The following is a 21,646-nucleotide window of genomic DNA, read 5'->3' as shown; positions in this document are numbered from 1 at the left end:
ATATCAAGCCGTGCAGTATAAAATACACACAGTTGTTGTCAGAACTTCCTTCTGTGTTTAAGTGCATTGTCATGGACTATTGGCAACATTGTTGCATGTAATGGATACGAAAATAGAGTCAGGATTGGTCAGTAGAGCGTGATCATCTTACTAGATAAAGACATTTTATAGAGGAGAGACGAGGTTGACAAATCTGTAATGGAGGGGATATAATTTTGGGAACATCTTTTATCACTCACCACGATGAGTTCGATTGGGATGTTGATCTTGATTCGTTCCTTGTATTTCTCTATGATCTCCTTGGTGATGGCCAGTATCCCAAACGCCGTGACGAAGATGATGATGGTTGCTACGTTACTGGTCGAGATGTGGGAGATTAGATGCTTCCAAATCTGCAGATCGACATTTAGAGAATTTTAACAAAGGTGATGGAGGAAACAAACACAAATTACAGAAACCTCGTCAATCTACTACACATTTGCGAATCTATTCTGATGATTAAGATTATGTTCGTTTTGAGTGTTTTTTGTTTTGTTCTAGAAACAAGACAAAGAATTTTACATTTGTCTTTTTTGGAGGGAAATAAGACAGACAGTTTTACATTTGACTTATGTCGATAATACTATTATGTGATAATGTCTTCTTTCTTACCATTAGATTTGTGAAAGGTTCCTTGTTTTATCACGTAAAGCACATATTTATTTCATGCATGGGAGGCAAAGCAGTTTTTAGGGAGATGCACAACATGGTTTAATCGATTTGGTTCACGTAACAGACGAAAAGACAATAACATGACGGGTTTAGTTTAGGTAATGCTGGTTTTCTGGCTCACCAAACAGTAGCTGGATTCGATGGGAATACATAGATCACCCATGATTATGTTGACACTGTGAGTGCAGGGTCGTGTTACACAGATCCCCCGCCTTTTGTCGCGACAGTATTCAACGCCGCTTTAAGTGGACGGACTCGATATATTAGATAATCTCATACGGACATTCATATTTCCTCTTGGCATACATCCTGGAAATGAACAGGATTACGCCTTGGTCATGTTCTCGTGATCCATGCACTTCCATTCACCCTCTTTGATTGAGAAATCTAATGAAAAATTTCGGCATGGAAATGAGGAGGTTTGTCTAAAAATAGCGAATTCTTCTAGTTAAGATTATCAGCACGCTTAATTTGTGAGATTTATGCCGCTATTTTTGCTGATCCCTAATGAAGCTAATTGGCAAAGATGGTGACAGTATATAAGTTCAGGCATTTTAATTCTTTCATCGAAAAGTACTTTGGTTTTTCTATTCGCGTTTTAGCATAATTATTAAGGACTCAGTCTGTTTAGTGAATATTCCAGGAAAAAGGGACAACAGAGCAGAGAGATAGGCAAAGAGAGAAAAAGAGGGGTGGGGTGGGAGAGGGTAATGGTGGAAAGGGAGGGAGACAACGAAATAATGTAAGGCGGAAACGATCCTGAATACTAGCAACAACAAGAAATGTGTACGTCATAATGATTAACGCAATAATTGAGCAGGTTTCCTGCACGTGTGTACGTACGAATATGATTTCAGGAGTGCTGTCGTCGAGCGATCGGCCTGGCACGTGGATGCCCAGGGCAGACGGCATCTGACTGGTCAGAACGTGGAAGGCTGCTCCAGTGGTGAAGGCACGGACGAGGGCCTCGGAGAGGTAGACGGTCACGAAACCACACCGACATATACCCATTATCACCTGCAGATGTTCAGGATGTGTTGTTACCATGAGGTTACATAACGATGAAACATGTTCATTACATGCTTAACACCCTTTGCCATCCATCACTGACCAAGTTCTTCACCCCTTTGAAAGAGCGATCTATACCGGTAAGGAGGCATACTAATATTACACGGTATGAACTGCCATCATCAGTCACCACATTCCTACATGCTACTTGTAGTTTTACGATCATAACAGAAAAGTCATTAAGAATGGCTGGCTACCATTATCTCTAGCTGATGCCCTTCTCTATAAGTCTTTTATCAGGTGTATAAATTACATTTTGAAGTCTAATGGTACTACATTTATTGGAATCGATGTCCATCACGTGTTAATCTCTGCTTTAAGAAAATGAAGTGAGAAATTTTTATTTTGAAATTGCTGAACATGACAAAACAGTAGTCAATTATTTGGACCCTTAATCTTTCCTGCAAAGAACTAAAAAATATCAAAATGCATGCTATATTCCATAATAACAAAAAGCATGTTATATTGCTATGAAGATCAGTGGTCTATCAAAGAGGTCATATACATAATCATAGGTGGGAAGTCCCTATAGAATCGAATATCCAAGGAGGAACATGTGTAGAAAACAAGGCGTTCTGACGAAAATATATATAAACAGAATAAGACAAAGAGAAGAAAAGATGAGCAAACCTGGAGCATGCCGACGATAAGACAGAGCGCCACATGTATTTTGACCTTCTCTGCCTCCAGATCGATACCGTGGGAGTCCCCTATACTGGTTCCGTTGTCAAGGTGATGATGGTTGTGATCATGACCGTGATCGTGTCCGTGATCGTGTAGATGTTGTTCTTCCGGCGGACCCATTTCCATGGACGCTGCCGCGGGGTAGCGCTCCATGAGAACACGGTTGACCGTCTCACGACACATCAGACTAACCACGGCGAACGTACCTTTGTAAAAAAAAAAATTAGGAGACGATGATTACCGATGTATTCAACAGAAAGCATGTTGAAATGCCGTGATGATGTATTCTTACATCTTCCACAAATGCCGTCATCATTGTGAATATCGGGGTCAAAAAACACCACCAGCACCATTGATAATCGCTATGATAACCACAACGATAATGACGATGATAATCTCGGGCGTGAAAAGGTGTACTGAATTAACGAAATGATTCTTAAATAACTTTGCCATCCCTCAGAATCATCTACATCATCACCAAATTACCAGTACTATCATCACCGTAAAAACAGAGGGCCCGTTGTCGTAATCTTACAAAACACAGTCGAAGAATAGTACTGCAGAGCAGAAATATTTTATAGTTCGTTGTACCGAAGGTCCGTAATTCCGAAAATGAAATAAAGTTCGTTATTCTATTCGTTATTAATCTGAAAATAGATACGGCCCGTTATTCCGAAGGTTCGTTAATCCGACAGTGAAAAACAAAAAGGTTCATTATTCCGAACGTTCGTCAACCCGAAACGAAACAAGGTTGGTAATTCCAAATCTTCGTTAGTGCGCACCTTTTTGACACTATCATATTTTTTTTTTCCGGATTAACGAACCTTGAGAATAATAAATCCAATTTCATTTTTCGGATACACGAACCTTCGGAGTAACTAATATCAACCCCCCCCCCCCCTTCAAAAAAAAAATGTTTACACCTTAGAGGTAAAAGATTGACGCGGGAACCACAATGAGAAGAGTTCACTGACCCATTGAGAGATGCTTGGATGTGCCCATGAAGAAGTAGATGAGAACGGGGAAGAAGGTGGTGTAGAGTCCATACACGGCTGGTAGGCCGGCCAGGATGGAGTAAGCCAGACCTGTTCAGGAAAACGAAGAACAGTAGTGCTAAACGGTAAGACTGTTTTTCACTTATTCAAGAGAGGTGACTGAATTTCAACAATGGTTTATATTTACGTCTATATAGAAGAATCTATATCGGTCCATTCTGTGAAGGAGCCTGTCTATCATGGAGAAAACAATATCGTGCAACAATCGACGTCTCAGAAACAGGCGAAATTCTCAGTATAATCCGGTATTTGTGGGTTATGAGACATCATGTATTTTGTCATTTGCCATTTGTTTTGATTGTTTCGTTTTTGTCTTGTCCTGTTCTTATGTTTTACTTGCTTCGATCACATTGGTAACAGAAATTTAATGAATATTTTTAGGTCAGCCGAAAATAAGGGACATTTCCTTTCTGGCCGCTGCCTACCACATCATTTCTTTTTACACTGTTTAACTGATATCTTTGCAATTGTATTCTAAAGTTTATGTATGTGTCTGTTTTTTAATATCTTCTTTGCTCTGGCGAAATAAAGAAACTTAAACTTGAACTATGTCTGATAGAAGTACGTTTACTACTGATTTGATATGGTTATCGAAAGGTGGACGTCAACAACAACAACAACAACAACAAAATGATATAGAATTTTTTATCACATTTTTGTACTTTATCGCTGTTCTGTATTTCTGTGTATAGATGGTTACATTTTTCATTTTTCTCTTAACCTCTTAGAATACCATTACGGGACATTGTTCGTGTTCTCTGACTTTTATTCCTCGTAAACTTTGTTTTATATAGAGTGAGTCATCAGCAAAATGTGTCGTTGGACTTTCCCTCAACCGAACAGATAGGCACCACTGTCTACTGACGCTGTTGATGTATCTGTGCAAACTATCAGCACTATGTGTCATAAGATAAATAAAATGGGTTATTCAGGGATACCTTCAACTGCGCGCCATTTTTCCAGGGGGCCGGTAGATGATGAAAGAGTGACAGCAATGCCGAGTCATTTCGGCGTAATGAATTCATCCTTTGAATTGTTCCCACTGTCAAATTGACATACATCAGTCACAACCTCTGTTCTGAAGTAAATTGCACAACGATCCCAGTCTTTGTTATCAAATCTTTACATATATTTAACCCTTCTAAGATAACATAGCATATCAAATTATCGTTTCTAATCTAAGTTTTGTGTTATTTCATTATGTTCACCTTCGTGTGTGATTGTTTTTGTGTTGTGTTGTTGTCGGCTGTCATTCAGCTTTTATTAACCTCTGCAGAATGTTCCTGAGGTTTATAGTATGTGGTCACACCTTGCTGGAGTGGCTTACATGTTTTAGTCCATGGCTTAACATTCTTTGCGGTAATGGTTAAACGCAAACCATAGCATGTAGTTGCTGCCAGTGCTTGGCAAGCGACCTCAGTGGATTAACTTGACTCCAACTAGTTCTTCGAACATTGGAAATACACGTTGTCTCCTGTACGAGGGCAGATATATACGAACCCATCGTCATCATTTCGTCATTCTTAATTGAGGCACCTGATCATTCTCATTACAGAAAAAACGAGCTAGCAGAAACAAAAAATAATAAAAAACTAACTTTTTCGCTCTCAAAGGATTTTAATGTGCCCTTTCAAAAACAACAGTTTCATGAAGGCAACCACATTTTCGTTCATGATGGAGTTAAAACGTTGTCTGCTATTGTCTATTTTTTTTTAGATTGGAATTGCACAAAAGGATACTGATGTCCTAAATCATTCAAATCAGAACACAGTGGACTTTTTTTTTGCAAAAGATTTCCTCATCAACACAAAATAATTAAATGGGATTACTTGATCGAGACATCCTGAATTAGTCAGATATTTAGTTTTAGACAAAAAGTACAACAAACTCTCTACAGCCAATACAAAACCGTGAAAATAGCTTGTGAACATGAGTTTGTGAAGATTATATCAACAGAGCCTAGTAGTAAATGTTTTCGTTGATGTCTACTCAAGCAGTTAGAATCTTCAAATGGATAACTAAGACAATTGACGGGAAACGCGACATGTAGATAAAAGGGGCATTTTGAATTGGAAATGATTTACTGACTTTGTCACGACCGGACATCGAGAAGGGCAATACGTTGCCTTCTAACAAAGAAACTGTTGTCATCTGCTGATTATACTGTTAAAAATAATAGTTCCTGATAATAGAATCGTATGACCCTGCACGCTCAAACTCGAGTGGAGGCTCGAGGGGGATGGGTTGAGTTTATGACAAATTCCCGGTCGTCGTTACTATGGCAACCGTCTCCTATGAGCGCTCAAAGCGCCCCTCCATGCAAGCAACCTGCTTTGCTGTTGCCCTATATAACCAACCCGTTTGGGGTTCTCAACAGCGGAACCTCTCGACTGTTCAACAGGCTGGTCACGTGACAACTTTGAAGCATGCCTTGACGTATGACCGTTTAATTCACATAGTCAGATATTGCTGGGAAGGGATCATGTCTTGTAAGGAGGAGCAGGTGACTTCATCAACCGGATGACACATACGCTCATCCGGGGGCCCTCCCGCACACTATGTGTTGCCATGAATCCCTTGCGACTCGATCAGGGTCGAGGGTAATACGCCCTTGTCCGGTGGGCGCATGCAAGGTAAACTGCCGCCTTTACATATCTTCATAGTCTCCATATTTTGTTTCGTTTTGTTCCATTTTTGTGTTACATTTCACGTATATTATTATTACACTATATTATCAGGAATTCATCACAAAATGACGGACACTGCACCAGTCTTGTAGTTCTGATGATTGTGTTTCTTTGTTTAAAACATGTCATTACTAGTACAATCCCATGCCATTTTCCCGTTGGCTTGATGCAAAATTACCTTTGTTGGTTTGGGGCAAAGATCAAGTTAAAAGAACATTGATATACGTATACTAGTATATTATATCACAAATTATCAAATACCAGTAACACATCCGTGAGTGCTTTTTCAATGATCTGGTAGACTCTACACACCCCAACCATCTTTCATTTGATACCATACAAAGGAGATTACGTCGTATACTTTTAATTTGAAACTTGCCACGTCTCTCTCCAACTTGCTCCGTGTTCCACAACCTTTTCCGTCTTTAACTTCTGCTATCAACCTACATTAAACCTGAGTGTAACTGGCGTCAAGGCGACAGCTAATGCTAATCAGCTCTTACCGTTTATCACAAAAGACATCTTGCGCAGCGGATTGGATAAAGATGTGGTACAAATATAGAGTCATATCACGAAATCCACCCCCGCGTTTGAAGTGGATTTGGAAAGGAGTGGATTCGCATCTCTGTCAAGCAGGCAAAATTTCTGCATCAGTATGTTTGTTTGACTATCTTTTGTTTGTTTGTTTGTTTGTTTAGCAACACTAATTCCACGCAGAAGAAACAGATATGTTAGTGGCGAGAGATATGGGTCAAGGAACAACGAATTACTGTTTATACGGGGATTACTATTTTGACCTAGATATTGTCAGAGATATTTTCCATTGTTGTTGACCAACCATGCCAATTGAAGCAATAACCCACTTCAAACCCGCACCTGTATTCTAGTTTATCTTCCACACAGTTCTAAATATATCGACAAGCATGTAAGACGAAGTCCACACTTTTCGTGATATCTTATACTTACAAAAAGATACCCCCCCCAAAAAAAAAAAAAATGTGGTTTCAGCCACCAGTTAAGGGTGATGGAGGAGCTTGGAGTGATGAGGATTAGAAGGATAAGAACTTCTCAACTGAAAAGTCTCGCTTTACCAAAATCACCAATAATCCCGATAAGGTTTCATTTAATAGAGGAATCGCTGAAGTTCATGATTTTCAGTCAAATCCAAGCCTGGATGTAGTGATCAGACAGGAATGACGATGGATTAATTGGGCGCAACACAGGCAGCTGTCTCTGGCGTGACTTTAATCCATCACTTGTGGTTTTTACCACAACTTCCTGTAAAATTATATGCATGCGTTTATTTATAAAGTAAAATAGTTTTCTTTGCTTTTGTATTCATAGCTCTGTTGATAGCTGCTAGCCATGTCCGACTTCGATCTATCATTTTGTGAGGTTGTCATCACAAACCATAATATATCAGGAGAGTTGAAGTTAAGAAACTGTTCGAAAACATTTTGCGTCATCAATGTGAATTATTGAACATTCTGATAGAAACATTGATACCTTTACATTGAATTTTGGTAAAGGCTGATTGAGCATATCTAGAACCAAACCAGTATTTCTGTCGTGATCCATCTAGTTTCATTACCACTGACAATTTTATGCCACGATTCATTACTTAATACGTAAGATTTCACAATTTTACAATTTACATTACTACTTAAAAGTATTACCACTCAAACTCTTGGGTTTACATACATTTGTCAAGTGTACAATCAGTAGATGGACCTCCATCTTTTTCTCGAGTAAGTATGCTGGACATCGGAGATGATTCTACCTCGTTGGGATTCGCCAAGTCTGAATGTCAATCATCGCTGCAACAACTCTGATCTACTTTACTGAATTACGAGGAAGGATATGGGCAAATAAATGGTAATGGAATGTGATAACTCCTCAAAAGCAAAAGATTCTCCCGGATTTAACGATTATCATGTGCAAGGTTGGAAAAAGCGGAGTGAGAAACTAGGCCGATTTGCCTGGGCTAAGGTCAGAAAAAGCAGTCGTCTGCAAACGATGAATTTGGAGTTTCCCTGTCCGCACTAATGTGAAGCTCTGTTTTTGATTATTACCCTCCCGTGTCGGTAGACAACCAAAAAAAAAAAAAAATGAAATAAAAATCTCCCAGCATGACAAAATAGCTTTACTGTGCTACAACGATTGAAGCAATTGATGTGTCATTGATAAAGTTTAGCGCTGTATCTTATAGCATACACGCGATTGTTCTCTGGGAAAAGATCGCTATATAATTATGGACCTCAGAGCAATTCTTCTAACGCCCAGGAGTGTTGTATCTGCGAGTGGCTGTTCAGTTGCTCTCGCCCTACGTTAAAAGTCATTAAACCTTTGACACTTTCTGTCTTATGACGCACTCATGTCTGAGTTTTTTTTTCCCCAGGGTGTGGCATCTTGCCAATTGGTTCATCTTTTGGCCCATACTCAAGGTTTGGGGTCTAATTTTAAAATCAAGGTGAAGGCAGTAATAATGGGGCGACCTCATCAACAAGGAAGGCATGATTACGCAACATGGTGTTCCCCTGTCAGTTAAATTACTGCATACTTGGCTTGCTATAATTGGCTTGCTATTTCGTCAAGTGAAAACAAAAAGGAGAACTGTATAGACGTTATTATGATTCGGTCAATGAAGCGACTTAATCATCACTTTTGATGTAGGCGTTTTTTTTGGTTTTTTTTTTTAATTGAACACCCTTTACCTTTGAGCAGAGCCAAAGCGATTTCAATGTCTGCGCATCGCATTGAAATGATCATTTTGGAACCTTAACTGTAATGGAGGAAAGATAATGTTGACACTATGTGCAAAGGTGTGTATAGGCGAAGGCCCATGACCTCTTGCGCTCTCTTCACCTGAAAGAAAGATGCCCCACCAATGACAAGGAGGGTGCTATTCTCACCCTATTGGTGATGCCCGAGTGTCTCTGAGGTCAGCCCGTGGAGTCCGTTTTGACGGCTGCACGTGACTGCGCCCGAGGATGTCGGCTTCTGGGAGGATATTGGATTAGCGTCCACTGTTTAAGATGAGGGCCATTCTTTTACTTTTTGACCCCTCAAACAGTATTGACCTATATGTTTCCATCGCATTGGCAAGGGTATCCGTCCCCACCATCATTTGACATCTCATCCGAGATATTGTCGGTGTAAGTTTATACGTCACAGGCACAACTGATGTAAGCGACGCCTTACGTACTTCCGAGTTATGAAAATCTTCCTTTTCGCCAGAATGGGGTTGTTCGTAGCGATTAAAAAAAAAAACACGCACCTTTGACATTCTTTTATCTTTGGTTTCTTGGCAACTAATTAAAACTACGACAAACAAATATGAAAAAGCTGCTATCTTCTACATGCAGAGTGTTTGAATGGGCGTGCGAGTCGCATTGGCGAAAATAGAATTGTCATCCAGACACAATCACTTATTATTTGAAGGAGTCTACATGCCAAGAAATAATCATGGTTCTCATAATAGTGCACAAATGAGAGAATTTGTATAATTATGATCGATGTCCCCCCTCCCCCTCAAAGGCGCCTTGCCACAATTTGCACTAAACACCCCATTGTGTAGTTGCAGCCCTTTTTACATCATCTTGGTGCCTCACCACTTTCGAGACTGCATATCCTGTTCAGTAGCGACACGCTTTTCATATTTCCTGATCAATTTTGCCAGCTATGCTCAGGACGTCTGCAACATATAGCCCTACCTTACAGAAGTGGGATGTCTGCTACCTGGTGGAGACAAGCCACCCCTGCGCGCACGCTCAGGGCCGCGTGCAAGCTCTCTTGTCATCGTCCGTGAGCGGTGAATATGTCGGAAATAGCTGGGTCTTGTCATCTACAATTAACGTCGTGAGGCTAAAGGATTTTACCAATACTCTTGAAAAAATGAGAAGTTCAGAGTCACGTTATGGCCTCATCGACTACCGCGTGTTGGCCAGCTGCGACACGAGTCATGAAAGTGATTTTGTACGCGCTCACGCGTTTTGCACGTTTTATGTGTCCACCGGATAGAAAATAGAAAGACCCTGGTACAAAAGAGCCATGCAGTGCACGCATTTTCGATGTATTGATAATGAAAATTGAATGAATCACCATGAAACTGACAAGGCACGTGCACGAACTTGACTTTTCCTTGTTTAAACTTTCGTTTGTCATCCCTAGAAGTTTAAGAAAATTAATAACTAGCTATAATACCCGAGTGCTCTCGGACAGAGTAATGATGAAACGATCCCTTTTTAAAAGATTCAAAAGATTTGATGTATGGACACCTCTACAAAATAATTCCGAAGAAAATAGCGTGGTTACACCAAGGGAAGGAGGTACCAGGCTCGCTTCGTACCTCCTAGGTTACACTGTGGAGCACATTAGACAACGCAAAGAGGCAAGTTTTGTCATCTCTGACATTGACAAGTTACATGAATTAGTCTTTCCCCACCTTCCCCTTGATATGATCACACTGTAGGTCTTGCTGCATCAACATCTTTGGTAGATAGGACTTAATTTCATGTTAAGAGATCAATGTGACTGTGTGTGTGCGTCAGTATCGTTATATTACAGTGAAAATATTTTGCCATTCTGTCTTTTGTTTCGTTCAGTTGTCAAACTGTTTCCCCTCGCCTTCTTCTGGACATATTCGATTTTTCATTCGTCAACCATGATGACTTGGGTTACTCTATATTTGGACTCGCCGCAACATGACTGTACCTCCACGTCGTTTCCGCAGTCCGTGGTATAAAAGGGAATCCAAGGAACTCAGGGGAACCACCTGCTGTTTAGAGTCCTCTTTCAGGTTATGATTACGACGTCTTTATACATCGCGGCGCCAAAGTATTGATGATGGTCACCAGGGGTGTAGATGAGACCATGGGTCTTAGATGGCGCATCCTGATGCACCATCACCACCCACCTTTTGATGTTCTATGCCTATGGTAATCTTATAAGGGCACTACCTTGACTCATTTCCTGGAGAATAGAATGATTCGTGATCAACCAGTCACAGTGTTTGTTGTTTTTCCCGAAATATTCCCTTTTAGCTTACCCATCTCGTCTCCTACAAATGGCGTTGGTTTGACCTTGTCAGATTATCACCGCACTTACTTATCAAGGTAGGCCTATATTGTTGGCTTCGAGTTGCTATTTTTAGCTGGTATTAAGGGTATGACCAGGCACGTGGCTTTTAGCACCGCCCACCCGGAACCCACCTTTACAAAAGGAGCGCTCCCATACTCGAAAATATCCTCGCTGTCCTCTACTTTATAGAGGGAACGACTTAATCTGGCATTATCACATCCTACCAACTTCAGACTTAGGACAGGGGATTGAGCCTCGTTGGATCTTGATCCAGAAAATATCTTGGCGGCCCCCCTGATGCTCAAAATATCGCGCTCAGGTTTTACATCCGTACCAATCTATTAATAGCATGATTATACTTGACAAACACCTTCCAAGTGTCGTTTCCCGCAAGGGCTTACTAGATGACTGGAATCGAAAACCACTTCCGTTTCGAGAAGAGAAATTTAGATAAGCGCTCTTAACGCGATTAAAATCAGATCACTTTTTACTCTAATGTACTCTGACGAAATTGTCAATACTGGATGAATTTCTTTTCACAAATAACATTAATTCCCTTTCACAGTATTTACAAAAACGATTAATGATGATATTGCGATTAATCATGACCGTATTAGCAACACATCATTAGATGATGAGAAATTGTGTTGATACGTAATAAATACATGTCACATTCAGTTCACTGATACATAAAGTTGCATAATTGCATATGTCTTAACATTTATTGCAGTAATTTTTTTCTTTCATAAGAAATTGTTTAGCGCAATAAATCATCAGCCTCGTGCCATACGAGTAAATTAATGGCTCAACGGGTAAGTGTACAATGATAACACCGACAACACAAAAATGCGATTGTGAACATTTCAAACCTTTCATTCTGTCTTATGAAATGGAAGGATAAACATTGGCGATGAACACTTTCTAAGCACGTGTACTCCCTTTTCTCTCTATTATGTATATATCTATTCCCAGAAAATCAGAGAATGGAATTCCTGAAAACCTCACATGATTCCATTTCTTCCTGGATCATCAAGTTGTCGCTGATTTTAGAATATCGAGTAAAATGCAGGAAGACCACAAAGAGGAAGAAAGCGATCACACAAACATTTTCAGTTTCATTTGTCTGTTTTGTACAGAATAGGAGATGTTTCTATATATATGACTGTGATGCGATTCCCCACGTGAACATGCATTATTAGCAGTGATTAGACCTTTTAGAACTAACGAACAAACAAACAAATAAACAAAATCACGAATTGGCAGACCGCTGTGTTACATGCGCGTTTTTTTTTTTTTTGCACATGGTTAGAATTGTTACCACAAAATAAGGTGAAGAACGGAAATCTTTGAGAAAATGGAGTCTATTTGAACTCTCATGAGAGATGCATTAACCCGTTGAGGACGAGTCCCGAATATAGGCCTACTTGGGCAGGTGTCTATGGGTAATGTATGTTGTAGCAAAATCGACCCGTCCTCAATGGGTTAAGGGAGGTGTAACAGTGACACATTTCTGTTCCGAACATCTCTTCCATCTCCATCGCTGTCCATCGTCGCGATACGCGCTGCGCCTAATTCTACGTCACAATTATGACATCACAACCGTTAGTAAAGTTCAATTCGGTGGTTTTCCCCAACTCTACCCCTACGAACTATACACATCTCCCGTCTTTGGCCATGAATTCATATACTGAGTCAGCTGGTATGAGTGATGAGGGATCCTACCTTGAGGGATGTTGACGATCCCCATGGTGATGCCGGCGATGAGATCAGACGTTAGCCAGTTCCTGAACTTGTACGTTGGCAGCCACTTGAGGACTGGCAGTACCGACGTGATGAAGTTCTTGCCAACATCCGGGCACCTTGAGTGGATGAAGGACACGAGACATATTTTCGGTCAAGCGTTCCCTTATTTCATGCAATAGCCACTTTTTTTCGGTAGGTCATATCTATCCGGCGTCTCTTTCTTTACCTACTTTGTCTGTCTTCTGTTACATTATATACTTCTCGCCGTTTTCTTATGTATCATGGCATGAACACAATTGCAAACGACATTGAATAGAATTAAAAAGACCTTGAATGTTGAGGGTAATACTGATGTTAATCGCCACTTTAAGACTCATCTGAAAGTGAATGTGAATGTTTCTGTTTAACACGTCATTTCAATTTCCAACCTGCGAAAGATAGAGATAAATCGATAATCAGATGTTCAGAAGGCGGGAAAGCGAGCTATCACTATTTTTAGTCAGTGCCCTTCCTTTGCGACCCGTGCTGCGAGCGTCGAACGACCTTGGTGAGTCATCTTCCCCCACATTGTCAAGACTCGAAATTTCAAAGTTTTGCCCACGCGCCAAATGACACAATGGACACTCGTCTGAGGTTCTTTCTCAACATTCACGCAAATGCCGCATCTTTCTCAGATATTTTCTCAGAAAATGTCCAATGAAAAACATAAACAAAATAAAACAAAAACTTTTCAAAACTATTCCAGGATATCAGAACCTTAGAACTTGATTTGGTATGGCGCTTCCATGGATAACTGTAAAGAAAAATATCATCATTGATCAAATAATAAAAATTCCCCAAAAGATTATTGTCACTACAGTTTTCGAAAATTATGTGAAACGAATAATGAAAAATCATTAACAAGCGGTGAGGTATCCCCACGTCTAAGAAAAATACCAGCAGTTTATATGGGCTTGACCTTCAATCCTATGAACACGTACGTGTCTAGGATTCATGATCTTAACTTTTAACTGTTGTCTCACGTAGTTTTGAACTCTGAAATGAACGCCTATTTCGTAACCAATATAATAACCAATAACAAGAAGTAAATTAATATTTGTCTCGACTTTGTAACTTTGAGAACAACGCTCAAAATTCGACAATGAGCTAGTCCGTGAACCTCGTGAGATTTAGCGTGTACAATATGCTGATTGGATATAATATCCAAATGATATGACAATATATGGTACTAATCTTATCATGTGTAATAGTGACAACAGTAACTATCGCTAGCCACCACTGTATTTAAACATGAAAAAAAAAAAAACGTTTTAGTGTCTAATATCTCTGAGGATTTCCACCTTAAAGGCATGGTATAGTTTTGGTTGAGATCGGAATTCAGATTGCCAACTTTTTTGTGTGTGAGATAATAGGAAACCTTTAATAAAATATGAAAGAGAGTACATCTTTATGAGGAAATGAAATTTTATCTGATAAAAATTTGTTTTAAAATGGCTGAGATATCCAAAAACAAAGATATCGTAATAAAAGGTGGAACCCACCTTTCATTGGAATGTGCACTTTGTTTTACTTTGTTTTTGGATATCTCAGTCATTTCAAAACCAATTGTCATCAAATAAACTTTGAACTACTCCTAGAATCGATTGGTCTTTGATATTTCGTAAGTGGGTTCTAATCATCTGGCGCAAAATTAAAATCTGAATCCTCCATCACAATCAAAACTAAACCATCCCTTTAAAGTCAATTGAGTGACTAAGATTGTCACAGTTCGTGTAAGCTGGACAAAAGCGGATGAAATTACATTAATTTGAATGTCCGTGACTCATCTGCTATCAATTGCCTCCTGTCCGGAAGCCAGCAAAGAGTTCGGATGAAACGATTATCACATTGTTTATAAAGGATGCACCTCCATCTGCTCCCTCGTCAAGTTACCAAGCTCTTTCTTGGTTGTTTGAGTGTGTACTATACGAGATATCATTGGTATTCTTTGCCCTAAGGCATATGGAAAAATTATCGTCTGAGGCAAGTACAATTTAAGGATTAAAATAATCTGTCGATGATCTGCCTATCAAAATTGCCTTAAAAATTGTACAAGTACTCTTATAGTTATAATTTTATTATCTGTCCATTTTGTCCTATTTTGCCCTGATATTTCATGATCTTCTGTTCTTAACTTATTCTACGTTGTAGGGATGTGGCCTTTTCGGTCGAAATCCTTCCAGAAAAGACAAGAACAACTGACGTTGAGAAATGTACTGCGGTTGAGGTTGCTGGATCGTTTAAGTTTGCTTTTTATAGCATCCCCTCCAGTTTAATTTCTAGTCTTCTATGTAACAAGATGTACATTATATTTGTTTAACTTATTATGTTACTTCGAATGTGCCGTTATTTCGTTGCTTGTAATATGCATGTACATTGTGTGGAAATAGAAATAAAAATGAAAATGATTGAATGAACGAGAACGAACGGGAAAAGAAATGTTAACTGAATGTTCTTCCTATATCAGAACCCTCAATTAAAACGTGAAAACATCAACCCACAAAAGGAATTTCAAAGAATGAATAATGTCTTCCAAATGTTTTGAGCTGAGTATGAGCCCTGACAATGTCAGAAATCTTCGTTCCTAAACACTTTTACCAACAGTTATGCCTTCGAACATTGGTAGTAAATGTGCCAAAACAGATTCCTAACTCGAACGCTGATCTCTCTTACTTGTACTGCTGCATCTTCTTCTGGAGCTTCTGCTTCTTACTTCTCAAATCTTCACTCCGTGGATACCTCGCGTTGAAGTCGTCGTTGGTGTAGACATTGCGTTCGATTTTGATTTTCAGACCACCCCCATAGTTTGGACGAAGTAAACCTCCACCACCTCCTCCACCACTACGACCTCCGTTATCACCACCGCTCCCTCCTCCTCCTTCTCCTCCTCCATCCCCATGTCCCGTTTCTTTGTTCCCGTCCTCACTGGGTGCTCCGGTAAACGTGACGATGGGAGGATTCAGGCCAATGTGATTGCCCTCGACATCACCATTGGGAACCGCTCGACCATCGTTGGCCTCAGCATTGACGCCACCATTTCGAAATTCACGGAAGTCGGGCAGGTCGCGAAAATCTTGCAAGTCAGCTGGTGACCGTTCGATCTTGATCGAAAAGTCCCTGTTAGACATTGTGGATCCTTTTTCCCCTTTTCTTCCTCAAGGGAAGAATGGCTCAGTCAGATAATCTTAATCAAGTGTTAAGTGTCGAGTTTCTTTTTTCAACAAACAAAGATAAGTCGAGGTACTTCTGAAGGAAGTAATGGAAAGATCCCGTACCACAGATTAGCGATCCAGAATAAGGCACTTGATTCGTCCAGTGAAGCTGAGTGAAGTGAGAGCAGTAAGGAGATAACTCGTTGTACAACCCCCAAAATGTGTTTGTGGAGGCTGTGAGCAAGAAAAAAACTCTCGTCACGGGGCCCTACGTCAAAGTCCCCCTGAAAGCTTAAAAGAAATGATATGATAAGATGGAGCTAAGCAAACACTCAGGTACGTCCTTACGGCTGCCGCTAAGATATGGCCCCGATAAGAACAAGAAGACGAAGACAAATGAACCATGGGGTTGTGGAGCGAAAGATCAGAAGGACGGTCGATGCTTAGCGAGCATGACGCTTTGAGTGGGTAACCCTCAAGTAAGACTTATCTGCTCTGGAAGTTTGAGTGACGGGTAGAAAAAGAAGGGAGGGAAAAAAGTTAGAGCTGGGATAAGCATCTGCAACGACGTCAGGTTTTAGATGAAGAGTGAATTCGTCTAGTTTTGTGCATGCGCAGTGATTACCTTGGGATGGGCTTAATTTGGGAGTGTGGTGCGCACGCAACGAACTCACACCACATGACGTGAAGGGACATCCGTTGTGGGTCTTACAATGGGGAGGGGGAGGTGGGGGGGGGGGGGGGGGAGAGCCAGTTTCTGACATGCCCAGATAAGTAACCCAGCTCCGATCAACTGCTGAGGCCTACAATACTCCCGAGAGGAGAATCCTCGTGATGGTGAGTTTTGTTCTGCGGTTCTGGTTGAACTTGAGTCAATTAATCTTGAGCTAATTTTAATCGCGTAGTTGATACAAAGTGCCTTCCTTCTTGTCTGCCACTCCTTATCATCTATCCATCCCATATGGAAGAGTCACCTCCTAACATAACACTTCCTATCTATCTCTCTCTCCTTCTGAAGCCAATTATGTATATTTCCATCTATCTGCCTTTCTCTACCAACTGTCCTCTCGTAGACAACATATATCAATTATTTTTCCTCATTAATGTCTTTTAATTCGACAGCGGAAGGCTTTGTGTCTCACATTCCTCCTTCTCCTTCCCGTTAATCTTCGTCAACCACTTGAGTTCGCTTGTGGGTAGCACAACATTCCAAACACATTTATGTGATTAACACAGTAAGCCCGTGGTTTCCTTCGATGTTTCCATATATTCTTAACTTGCTAACAGTGAACGCCTCCTCAAGACTGTTGTCAACGTTTCTCCCTATATCCTTGACTCCTATCTAATATATGCACTTTCCCTCTTGACGGCCTAAATCCAGCAAAAAAAAAAAAGAAAAGAAAAAGAAAATAAATGTAGCATTTTCTGATGTCCTTATATATATATATATATATATATATATGAGATTAAACCCTAAAATGGCATTAAAACGCTTTATCCTGGCGAGGAAATTAAGCGCATGTTTCAGAAACAAGACACCAAACAGGTTATATAGTCATCGTTAGTTTATATATATATATATATATATATATATATATATATATATATATATGATATATATATTACATGTTTATGTAAGATATAAGATGTAGATGAATGAATTCGTATGCACGTTTGTGTGTCTGTGTGCGTGTGTGTGCGTGCGTGTGTCTAAAGACATATGAATGAATATAATTGATACGGGCTATAACTAGGTTGTATCGCTTCACCCAACTGGTTTGATTTGAGAACCTTCCTTCCATGAGGAATTCGTATTCCTTCGTGACCGCGAAATGACCTATATAGTTACTGTGAACACGGGCATCAATAAACTGAAGAAGTAGGACACAACCTCCACTTTGTAATTTGGGATTTTTGTAAAATATTGAACTGAAAATCGTTCATCAAAAATTTTGCGATGTTTTTCCAATGTTGACAAATTAGAAGTAAGATTACTCATCTGGAAAGCATATTGTTCTTCTCTTTGTTGTTTTGCTTCGTTGCTATTTGTGTGCTGTATATTAGCATAATATTATGACTCTTTCGATTGCATAGCAACTACGGGCATCATTAAACGATGCGATGGGTGAAACACGCCCCCCCCCCCCCACACCAGCTATTTAGGGAGCAGTTTCTAAAATTAGAAGTGTATTAATAAATTAAGCATCATCGTCAGTATTTTTCGCAATGTTAATGATATATTGTGTAAAGCAGAATAACAACTAATAGCAGGAGTTGTATTCACAGGTGCCTATAGATGAAATAGTTGCAGTACCCGTACAGTCTAGAATTACCGGCATTATCAGTCAGAGTAGCATCATCATCATCGTTGTTGTTGTTGTTGTTGTTGTTGTTGTGGTGGTGGTGGTGGTGGTTGTGGTTGTTGTTGCTGTTGTTGTTGTTGCTATCATTAATCGTACTATCTACTCTATAAGCTTGCTGACTTACTCTTGCACTTTTTGAAAACTCATTCTCATAATGAAGTCATCCTTTCCGATCACCCGGCAAAACTCAGGTAACATGAATTTTTCGCCTGTGGTCTATCTCAAGCCTTGCGTGATCTCTAGCTGCGCGTGTGGTTGTTTATTAATCAAAGAAGACATTCAACTCAAGGACATTCTACACACTGGTAATCCGAGAAAATTAGGCCTCTGTTGGGCTTCCTCTTCACCACTATAACATTGCATGCTTACTTAGGCCGGCTACCCTCCCTCGCGTTTGACTTTAGAAAAATAAACGTCGGTCTGCTGTTCTTTTTTTACCAGATCTGAAACACACTTGAAACACTGCGTAACACATAATTATCTCAAAGTCCAAGTATATTTTGAAGTAATATGAAAATTTGTTTGCTTTTTTGTTTTGGACAGGTTGTTTTTACAAACTCTAAACTCGTTGTGGTATGTTGACTCTATCACTTCTGGTTCCAGCTTATAATAATAGCATTATTCCTCAAAGGCTCCATTACATTAAATTATTTTGCTAGCTGCTACATAGTCGTTTGTAACTTTATATTTAAACCTTCCATCATTGTCTATGTAATCCCGTCTATTCAATTTGGTTATATGACTCCATCGTTGTATATTAGTGTTCCTCTTCCTCCTTGTATCTCTTTCGACTTTCACATTTTCACTAGTGGTTGATACCCTGATTGATATCAAAAAATCGTGCAAAACTGTCATCACTTTGACGACCGTGATGGAGCGCCCTCAGTGCCCCGGTGAGCCCTCTATTCGAAGGTAGGAATCATTGATCAATGAATAATGGCTGAGGGGCCCCTAGTAACCTTTACAAGCAGACACACCCGAACCCACCTCTCCCTGCCTACTTCCTTCCGCCAAGGTAATCTTTACATACCTGCATGCAACATGCCCTCGATGAGAACTTTAAGCTACAGCCCCACCTAACATTATTTTCGGGCATCCATAGCGACAGCGTGCGTGCACATCTTCACCAGGTCATAATCCCTCATCCGCTGGTCTGCGTCACGAACACATCAGTGGTCGCATGCAGTGACACCAGGCTGTTCAGCGAGTTGCGCAACACAATTTCTTTGATTAGATATCTTCATAAGCAGACGTTCAGAGAGATATTTATTTTTTTATTTTTTATCTATTTATTCTCCACTCATGGGACGGATAGCCCTGGTCAGCTAAGAGCTGTTTTTCACAGGGGTCCGACCATATACAGTATTACAAAAAAAAAAACCCCAAAAAACATACAATCATTAAAATGTACAAACATTGAAACACACGTAAAAGGAATAAGAAAGAGATAGAAAAAATATTTGTACAATATATGCAATATGCTTAGAAATACACACAATACATTACAATATAATATGCATTACATTATTTAAAAACAAACATTATTCACACAGAAAAAAGGATGCCTCCATCGCTACACATTTTTTCTGTTTTTATATGTAATGAGTTCCATGACCTTTTACCCCATGACCCTTAATCCAGATCAGTTCAGCTTCAGAGAAAACATAATTCTATTTAGATTATTATAATAATGAATTTATTAATTTACTATTATTATGATTTAAGTCCTGTGTCCTTGACCTTGTGCCCTGATAAATCCAAAACCCCAAAATAATCAATTACTGCCACTTCAAGATGTATTGTTATTACATGTCAGGTGGGATCGTTTGAAGGATAGAATATAATTTATATCCTGATAATTTAAATCATTCCATAGTTTAGCTCCTCTGTACCTTAGGGATCTTTTCCCATAGTTAGTTTTTGGTCGAAAAAGTTGTAGTTTCTTTTCACCTGACCTAGTACGATACACTAACTCACGGTAACAAAATAACTCACATAAATATGGCGGAGCATTAATGATATTATATTGATGGACAAATGGAAGGTGAAGAGACGGGGGAAGTCCTGAGAGAGTGGAAGACGGAGAGGGATAAAAGAGAGACAGAAAGGGAGCATTAATGATATTATATTGATCGACTTTTGTTGCACCAGAATACAATGTAAAGTTCCATGGCATTGCTGCCTTTTTCTCCAGCAGGTGCACGATAATGGTATAACACATATGTAATTGAAGGACTATAGGAATCATTGCAAACATTATATTAACATTTGCCTTGAATTGTCTTACATTTCTCATTGTTGGGAAAAAGCAACGGCAAATTGAAATTTACAAGTACACTGCTAAATGCCTTATAGAATATGAATGGTGCATACACACGTTCCATAGCTATTTTACTGCCCTAGTAAAAAGAAAAAGCAAAATGTGCTTTGTTTCACAGTGTTTGATTTTTCTAATCCATTTTTTTATCGTAAAAATTGCAGAAACTGGTAATTTACATCATGTCGACACCAAATCTTGTAAATCTCACTGTAATTTCAAAAAACACAGTCAAAATTATACCTACACAATGAACTCTCAGTATGCCCATGTTAAATGCTACATTATTTTGTGCAAGTTTTAGACACAATTCAGTGACATTATGTTTTAGTTCGTCATTATTCAATATGACACCATAATCATTGTGAACCGCGTGTTGATTAGTTTTTTTACATGGAATGTTTGCCAACATGATTGACTAGACTTTCAGATCAAGAACATCTACAGCTGTAGGATGTTCAGATCTAATTTTGCAAACAGCAAACTATAATCTATCAGACCAGCGTAAAACACTTGACTAGCACTATCGATGAATTATGTTGGTTTCACTCTCATACAATGTACGCACCAAGAAAATTATACACCGTATGCTACTCATTATCCTGTGAGAGTGAGAACAAACAAACAAACAAACAATCAAACAAACAAACAAACAAACAAACAAACAAACAAACAAACAAACAAACAAACAAACAAACAAACAAACAAACAAACAAACAAAAACCAATCCTCGTGTATTATGATATGG

The 21,646-nt window shown here is 39.5% G+C and overlaps 1 protein-coding gene across 1 annotated transcript in view; it reads right to left on the bottom strand.

Moving 5' to 3' along the window:
* Positions 1 to 16,194, bottom strand: part of LOC139732452 (prestin-like) — a 31,890-nt gene extending 15,696 nt beyond the window's left edge. Inside the window, exons 1-6 of the mRNA XM_071643315.1 lie at positions 15,740 to 16,194; positions 13,007 to 13,143; positions 3,438 to 3,548; positions 2,410 to 2,669; positions 1,555 to 1,728; positions 240 to 392 (exon numbers count right to left, since the gene is read on the bottom strand). Coding sequence (XP_071499416.1) covers positions 240 to 392; positions 1,555 to 1,728; positions 2,410 to 2,669; positions 3,438 to 3,548; positions 13,007 to 13,143; positions 15,740 to 16,194 — 1,290 coding nt within the window. The remainder of the gene's footprint in view (positions 1 to 239; positions 393 to 1,554; positions 1,729 to 2,409; positions 2,670 to 3,437; positions 3,549 to 13,006; positions 13,144 to 15,739) is intronic.
* Positions 16,195 to 21,646: the final 5,452 nt, after the last annotated feature.

This window comes from Diadema antillarum, unplaced genomic scaffold (genome assembly GCF_040938485.1).
Source record: "Diadema antillarum isolate AM-2024a unplaced genomic scaffold, OU_Dant_1.0 seq00000423_RagTag, whole genome shotgun sequence".
Classification (NCBI taxonomy): Eukaryota; Metazoa; Echinodermata; class Echinoidea; order Diadematoida; family Diadematidae; genus Diadema; species Diadema antillarum.
This window is presented reverse-complemented; position numbering and strand designations above follow the sequence as displayed.